Source organism: Siphateles boraxobius, unplaced genomic scaffold, assembly GCF_051911475.1.
Source record: "Siphateles boraxobius isolate OS27281-9 unplaced genomic scaffold, OSU_SipBor_1 8, whole genome shotgun sequence".
Classification (NCBI taxonomy): domain Eukaryota; kingdom Metazoa; phylum Chordata; class Actinopteri; order Cypriniformes; family Leuciscidae; genus Siphateles; species Siphateles boraxobius.
This window is the reverse complement of record NW_027509208.1, coordinates 25,899,057-25,908,043: the sequence shown is the minus strand read 5'-3', so window position 1 is coordinate 25,908,043 and position 8,987 is coordinate 25,899,057. Positions and strand designations below refer to the sequence as shown.

Below are 8,987 nucleotides of genomic sequence, written 5' to 3'. Positions count from 1 at the left end.
TTTATAAAAGCAATGAGGTACTTAAGGCTAAAGGGGGGTCGCAAAAATGTATGAATCGAATTCAAACAAAAACATACAGTACTTTGTGTGATAATCGAAACATTTAAATGTTGAAAATTTAGTTAATTCCTTTCAGTGATCAATGAGTGTGCAGTGATTATAGTGTAAATCATTGAATAATAAAAGCATTAGACAACAAACTAAAATGTTAGAAGAACAGTTTAATCATACATAGTCACAATTCTGTTTTGAAAAAAGAAAAGAAAATCTGTTTTCCTCATCTAACATCTGGAAATGTACATAAGGCCACCTGAAAATGTACATGACTTTGACAGTGTGACAAAACTCATATGTTCATATTTATATAATTGACAATATCTTACAATTATTTTGCTTACAAGTTAGTGGCTGCTCCAAAATACAGCACTCCTTTATACAAAAATAATTCTTGTCGTGTGAAATTTCCATGGTAGCAGGTAGGACCAAAGACAGCCCTATGTTTTTTTTCCCATTAATTAATTAATTTTTAATTATTTTATTCAACTGCCACAAGTCAAAATGACAATGTCAACAGAAGGTGTCACTGCTCCAGGTACATAAAGAGGCTGACCTTTTCCAAAAACTGATTAAAAACAAAACCCTCTTGAGATTGTGATGCATAAAAAGATTTTTTTTTAAAATAATGCTTGTTCAAAGAAAACTGTATACATTATATTCAAAGGGAAAGGAGTGATGAATATTCACACATCAAAATGCACATTTTTCTTATTTTTTCTTCCCCAAAAAGTGTAAAAGACGTTCCATTTACAGCATTAACGTTTACAAATGTACAACTGTACAGACAAAATAAAAGCAAATCACTATGCAATTTAGCCTGTCCAACATTACAACTAGATTCTTGTTTTTCTTCTATTCAACTAATAAACTTACACTTAACTCCACATTTACTACATGTATTCTACATATATTCATATGAAGCAAAAGAATGAAAACCATTAATATATTAGCCATTCAGAAAAATTGTGCAGAAGTCGGCAGCCCCATGTCCATTCTCTGAAAAAGTATTCTCCTGCACATTCTCAATTTACACAGTTGAACGCCGCACATTTGACCCGACCCCACAACATCTCACGTTCATGAAATCAATTCTGTTCTACATGTTCTGAAGCCAAACATGCTGGGATGACACCAAGGACAGGGACGTCACCCACCTACCTCTAGACTTCATCTAAAACTTAAGCACCGTCTCCCCCCCACACCCGAAAAAAAGCAACAATTTAATATTTACTTGTACATAAAGAAGCTATGCCTAAGCTATTACAATGTAAAGAGATGATAATCAGTACATAACCATACTGTTTCTAGGGCAGTGTTCAAAAAAACTGCTCGATCGACAATGTTCAACAAACATGACAAAGAAAATCATTCCGTTAAAACATTAAATCCAGACACAGCATGCCAAATCTCCCCACCCCTTCATGTTTCACAATATCTCCCATGCACCCCAAAATAGAAAAATGATTCCAGGTTTCATCTGTCTACCATGGTATCGGTCTCATAGCTGTATAAAAAGGCAGGAGCTCTGGTGTCCTTAGACATCATTCGAAACACACAAACCAAGACAATAGCTATGTGTGGAACAGACTTGGTCAGTGGGATGTTGAGTATATTGCAACCACACGCATGCTCTTTAAAAGAAAAAAACACACCAAAAAAGTGAGCAGTTAGTAAAATGAGGGAGGGAAAGAAAAGAGATGGCATGTGCGGCCACATCAAAGCACGTCCCAATGATACCACTCCCATTTAAAGGCAGCAAACTGTAGGCAGCAAGGCTCTATGATTGGTTGTGGATTTCTTAACCCAACTAACTCAATGGCACGGCAGACTTGATGTCTACAAGCAAGTTATGTGAAGATCAAGCTGACTGGTTCATTATTTTTCCATTAGCAGCTTTGGCTTGTGTACCATAGTGCTAAAACAGGGCTTAAACGTACCACATTTCTTAACTGTACCATTAAGAGGTCTGGATATAAAAACAAAAATAGAATAGGAAAATCATTAAAAAGGATCACTCAGTTTGGCCTTATAAAGTCACTTGCTGGTGTAAATTGTAAGAACTGTAAATTTTCAGCAAACATTTCTTTTTCTACAGAGAATGTACAAGGTAAAAAAAATGTACAAGATATTTACTAGAAAACAAAAAGAAACAGTCAGTTACATCAATTACATCATAAACGAGGGTGTTGTGCTTTACCCAGGAAACAGCTTACAGACTGTGCACTCTCTGGTGGGGGGGTGGGGGGGTGGTATCAACAGAGACTGCATCAGGGACTGGTCAGATGTCTCAACGCTCTTTTCCTTTAATTTTTTTGGTAAAACCCCTAAAGGCTATGACACAGAACTCCATGGTGGAGGATATGCCCATAACAAATGTGGTTTGGAGGAAAAGGGGCGAGGTTTGGGTGTCAGGCCCCTACATTAGGCCATTGGTGGGGCCCCCAATGGGGCCTAGGTCTGATCCACTCTTCATGTAGTACTTCTCCAGCTTAGCCAGGATGTGTTTTCCATATGTGTATTTACGGAGAGTGGCAATATGGGGCCGGATCTGGAATTGACAACATAAATTGTTTAAAAGGCATTAGTCAGTCTTTAAATTTTTATACTGATTTGATCTGTGTTTATACCTTGTGCATGATGATCTTGCGCTGGGCGGGCTCAGCCATGTCAATCATCCGTTGCACCACATAATTTGCATACTGGTCCTTCATCATGGTGTAGAGGGCACTGTGAGGGCCGTCCTTCTGACAGCAGACTTCATCGATGAGCAGGGCCCTCTCTGCACGGGACGAATGAATCACACACTTCTCTACAACATTACTGTAAGAGACAGACATGTATACAAAAAAAGGGTTTTCAGATATAATCTAAAATTCTCTCCAATATTAACTTAAAAACTTTACAGAGTAAAATATATATCAATTAAATGGACCCAATTTGGTGCATTGTAAAAAAAGATCGCTGTGTAACAAATATATTGAAAAACAGGAAGGTCATAATTAATTGATTCAGGAGACGCCTAGAACAACATCAGCACTGAATTCTATATAGACTCCAATTAACAGAGCTAGTGGCATTTGAAGATAAGATTGAGAGGCTTCACACATTCTTTGTAACAAAGAATTACATCTTTGCCAAAGAGCAAAGAAATAAATCTGAACCTCAGAAAGATGATGGCGGATGCTCATCTTAAGGGGGATAGCTATACAGCAATTTCCAAGCGTTCCTACAGTGTCTATAACAGCTTTACCTTCCACCATTGCAAAGTACAAGGAGAGACATTGTTAAAAATAAACCTGTGTGTGGTTGCAAGTGCAAGATTTAGTGTCCTAATTTTTTTTGTATTTAACCTTTTTAAATGGTCTACGCAGCTTAACTGATCCAGTCTTTATTCTCACAAAGAATTCAAGCTTTTTGGATTTAACACACTTTATTTTACTCATTTGTTTGAGATAAAATATTAGATAATAATAAATGGTACTGGTAGTTATAAAAATAACAAACATGACACTTGTAGATAAAATAATTTTATTTGTCATGTAGCCTAGGAAAGCTTCTGACCATGAAATCAAAAATTATTTATTCAGAAGTAACATGTTATTTGTGTATTTTACCTTTCTGACAACAGTGGAAACTCCAACAGCCTTCCATCATTTGACACACACCTTATTTTTGACAAGCTGCAGATTCAAGATGCTATATTTTCCTAATCCTTTTTTGCAATAAAACTTTATTATAGTATTAAATTGAAGGCAATACTTAATTTTTTTTATTAACAAGTGTCATATTATATATATATATATATATATATATATATATATATACATACATACATACACAGACTCACCTAAAGGATTATTAGGAACACCATACTAATACTGTGTTTGACCCCCTTTCGCCTTCAGAACTGCCTTAATTCTATGTGGCATTGATTCAACAAGGTGCTGAAAGCATTCTTTAGAAATGTTGGCCCATATTGATAGGATAGCATCTTGCAGTTGATGGAGATTTGTGGGATGCAATTCCAGGGCACGAAGCTCCCGTTCCACCACATTCCAAAGATGCTCTATTGGGTTGAGATCTGGTGACTGTGGGGGCCATTTTAGTACAGTGTACTCATTGTCATGTTCAAGAAACCAATTTGAAATGATTCGAGCTTTGTGACATGGTGCATTATCCTGCTGGAAGTAGCCATCAGAGGATGGGTACATGGTGGCCATAAAGGGATGGACATGGTCAGAAGCAATGCTCAGGTAGGCCGTGGCATTTAAACGATGCCCAATTGGCACTCAGGGGCCTAAAGTGTGCCAAGAAAACACCATTACACCACCACCACCAATCTGCACAGTGGTAACAAGGCATGATGGATCCATGTTCTCATTCTGTTTACGCCAAATTCTGACTCTACCATCTGAATGTCTCAACAGAAATCGAGACTCATCAGATCAGGCAACATTTTTCCAGTCTTCAACTGTCCAATTTTGGTGAGCTCTTGCAAATTGTAGCATTTTTTTCCTATTTGTATTGGAGATGAATGGTACCCGGTGGGGTCTTCTGCTGTTGTAGCCCATCCGCCTCAAGGTTGTGCCTGTTGTGGCTTCACAAATGCATTGCTGCATACCTCGGTTCTAACAAGTGGTTATTTCAGTCAAAGATGCTGTTCTATCAGCTTGAATCAATCGGCCCATTCTCCTCTGACCTCTAGCATCAACAAGGCATTTTCGCCCACAGGACTGCCGTATACTGGATGTTTTTCCCTTTTCACACCATTCTTTGTAAACCCTAGAAATGGTTGTGCGTGAAAATCCCAGTAACTGAGCAGATTGTGAAATACTCAGACCGGCCTGTCTGGCACCAACAACCATGCCACGCTCGAAATTGCTTAAATCACCTTTCTTTTCCGTTCTGACATTCAGTTTGGAGTTCAGGAGATTGTCTTGACCAGGACCACACCCCTAAATGCATTGAAGCAACTGCCATGTGATTGGTTGATTAGATTGCATTAATGAGATTAATGAGAAATTGAACAGGTGTTCCTAATAATCCTTTAGGTGAGTGTGTGTGTATATATATATATACACACATATGCATGCACACACACACACACACACACACGCTGGTCATATAATTAGAATATCACCAAGAAGTTGATTTATTTCAGTAATTACATTCAAAAAGTGAAACTTGAATATTATATTCATTCATTACACACAGACTGATACATTTCAAATGTTTATTTCATTTAAATGTGATGATTAAAACTGACAGCTAATGAAAATCCCAAATTCAGTATCTCCGAAAATATTATATTATTAAAATACTAGAATATTACTTAAGACCAAAACAAAAAAAGGATTTTTAGAAATGTTAGCCAACTGAAAAGTATGAACATGAAAAGTATGAGCATGTAAAGCACTCAATACTTAGTTGGGGCTCCTTTTGCCTGAATTACTGCAGTAATGCGGCTTGGGATGGAGTCGATCAGTCTGTGGCACTGCTCAGGTGTTATGAGAGCACAGGTAGCTCTGATAGTGGCCTTCAGCTCTTCTGCATTGTTGGGTCTGGCGTATCGGATCTTCCTCTTCACAATACCCCATAGATTTTCTATAGGGTAAAGTTCAGGCGAGTTTGCTGGCCAATTAAGAACAGGGATACTATGGTCCTTAAACCAGGTACTGGTAGCTTTGGCACTGTGTGCAGGTGCCAAGTCCTGTTGGAAAATGAAATCTGCATCTCCATAAAGTTGGTCAGCAGCAGGAAGCATGAAGTGCTCTAAAACTTCCTGGTAGACGGCTGCGTTGACCTTGGACCTCAGAACACACAGTAGACCAACACCAGCAGATGACATGGTACCCCAAACCATCACTGACTGTGAAAACTTTACACTGGACTTCAAGCAACGTGGATTCTGTGCATCTCCTCTCTTCCTCCAGACTCTGGGACCTTGATTTCCAAAGGAAATTCAAGGTTTACTTTCATCAGAGAACATAACTTTGGACCAATCAGCAGCAGTCCAGTCCTTTTTGTCTTTAGCCCAGGCGAGACGCTTCTGACGCTGTGTCTTGTTCAAGAGTGGCTTGACACAAGGAATGCGACAGCTGAAGCCAATGTCTTTCATACGTCTGTGCGTGGTGGTTCTTGAAGCACACTGACTCCAGCTGCAGTCCACTCTTTGTGCATCTCCCCCACATTTTTGAATGGGTTTTGTTACACAATCCTCTCCAGGGTGCGGTTATGCCTATTGCTTGTACACTTTTTTTCTACCACAACTTTTCCTTCCCTTCGACTCTCTATTAATGTACTTGGACACAGAGCTCTGTGAACAGCCATCCTCTTTAGCAATGACCTTTCGTGTCTTGCCCTCCTCTTGGCAAGATGTCAATGGTCGTCTTTTGGACAGCTGTCAAGTCAACAGTCTTCCCCATGATTGTGTAGCCTACAGAACTAGACTGAGAGACCATTTAAAGGCCTTTGCAGGTGTTTTGAGTTAATTAACTGATTAGAGTGTGGCACAAAAGGTTCAATATTGAACCTTTTCACAATATTCTATTTTTCGAGATACTGATTTTGGGGTTTTCATTAGTTGTCAGTTATAATCATCAAAACTAAAAAGGAATGAACACTTGAAATATATGTCTCTGTAATGAATGAATATAATATCCAAATTTCACTTTTTGAATGGAATTACTGAAATAAAATCAACTTTTTGATGATATTCTAATTGTATGACCAGTATATATATATATGTAAAATGCTAAGTTGTATTAAGTAAAATCTTGGATTATGGAGCTCTCAAGTTAAGTCCAGGAAAGTTATTCTAACACAAAAGTTGTGATTGTAAAAAATAAACTATTGTTCGAATTAGCAGTGTATAATTTCAGAATAAGCAGTTGTTTCTTACATTATATATATATATATATATATATATATATATATATATATACACACACACACAGGTCCTTCTCAAAAAAATTGCATATTGTGATAAAGTTCATTATTTTCCATAATGTAATGATAAAAATTAAACTTTCATATATTTTAGATTCATTGCACACCAACTGAAATATTTCAGGTCTTTTATTGTTTTAATACTGATGATTTTGGCATACAGCTCGTGAAAACCCAAAATTCCTATCTCAAAAATTTGCATATCATGAAAAGGGTCTCTAAACAAGCTATTAACCTAATCATCTGAATCAACTAATTAACTCTAAACACCTGCAAAAGAGTCCGGAGGCTTTTAAAAACTCCCAGCCTGTTTCATTACTCAAAACCGCAATCATGGGTAAGACTGACGACCTGACTGCTGTCCAGAAGGCCATCATTGACACCCTCAAGCAAGAGGGTAAGAAACAGAAAGAAATTTCTGAACAAATAGGCTGTTCCCAGAGTGCTGTATCAAGGCACCTCATTGGGAAGTCTGTGGGAAGGAAAAAGTGTGGCAAAAAACGCTGCACAACGAGAGGAGGTGACCGGACCCTGAGGAAAATTGTGGTGAAGTACCGATTCCAGACCTTGGGGGACCTGCGGAAACAGTGGACTGAGTCTGGAGTAGAAACATCCAGAGCCACCGTGCACAGGCGTTTGCAGGAAATGGTCTAGAGGTGCCGCATTTCCCAGGTCAAGCCACTTTTGAACCAGAAACAGTGGCAGAAGCGCCTGACCTGGGCTACAGAGAAGCAGCACTGGACTGTTGCTCAGTGGTCCAAAGTACTTTTTTCAGATGGAAGCAAATTTTGCATGTCATTCGGAAATCAAGGTGCCAGAGTCTGGAGGAAGACTGGGGAGAAGGAAATGCCAAAATGCCTGAAGTCCAGTGTCAAGTACCCACAGTCAGTGATGGTCTGGGGTGCCATGTCAGCTGCTGGTGTTGGTCCACTGTGTTTTATCAAGGGCATGGTCAATGCAGCTAGCTATCAGGAGATTTTGGAGCACTTCATGCTTCCATCTGCTGAAAAGCTTTATGTAGATGAAGATTTCATTTTTCAGCACAACCTGGCACCTGCTCACAGTGCCAAAACCACTGGTAAATGGTTTACTGACCATGGTATTACTGTGCTCAATTGGCCTGCCAACTCTCCTGACCTGAACCCCATAGAGAATCTGTGGGATATTGTGAAGAGAAAGTTGAGAGACGAAAGACCCAACACTCTGGATGAGCTTAAGGCCGCTATCGAAGCATCCTGGGCCTCCATAACACCTCAGCAGTGCCACAGGCTGATTGCCTCCATGCCACGCCGCATTGAAGCAGTCATTTCTGCAAAAGGATTCCCGACCAACTATTGAGTGCATAACTGAACATAATTATTTGAAAGTTGACTTTTTTTGTATTAAAAACACTTCTTTTATTGGTCGGATGAAATATGCTAATTTTTTGAGATAGGAATGTTGGGTTTTCATGCCAAAAACATCAGTATTAAAACAATAAAAGACCTGAAATATTTCAGTTGGTGTGCAATGAATCTAAAATATATGAAAGTTTAATTTTTATCATTACATTATGGAAAATAATGAACTTTATCACAATATGCTAATTTTTTGAGAAGGACCTGTACAACTAAGCATTTTAAGTTGACTGAACATAACATTTTAAGCAAGCATGAACACTTAAACATGACTTTTTTTAACAGTTTATATACTGCAATTTGACCAAACAAACTCCAAAAGGACTCCTAAAATCCAAATGAAATGACAAACAAGGCGCATGATTGTTTATTTGATAAGATATGCGAATGAACTACAAGGAAAACACACAGGGCTTGGTATTGACATAAAACTGAAGAACAGTTGAAGTAAAAATATAATGAATATAGTGTATATATTTAGCAAAATGCTCCTCTCTATAGTTCCTTTTTCTAGCTAACTCAAGTTTAATTACATTGAATTGTTTCTTTTAAAGAAACATTACATGACATTGTTTACAAGTTGTG

General features: G+C 38.2%; 1 protein-coding gene across 6 annotated transcripts in view; it reads right to left on the bottom strand.

Annotated features, from left to right (window-relative positions):
• Positions 1–201: 201 nt before the first annotated feature.
• The window catches only part of pum2 (pumilio RNA-binding family member 2), a 102,478-nt gene continuing 93,692 nt past the window's right edge, over positions 202–8,987 (bottom strand). For all 6 annotated transcript variants that reach the window (XM_077219987.1, XM_077219988.1, XM_077219989.1 and 3 more), the window contains 2 exons: positions 2,685–2,877; positions 202–2,605 (listed from right to left, as the gene is read on the bottom strand). In XM_077219987.1, the coding sequence (XP_077076102.1) occupies positions 2,474–2,605; positions 2,685–2,877 (325 nt within the window). In that variant the 3' untranslated portion in view covers positions 202–2,473. The remainder of the gene's footprint in view (positions 2,606–2,684; positions 2,878–8,987) is intronic.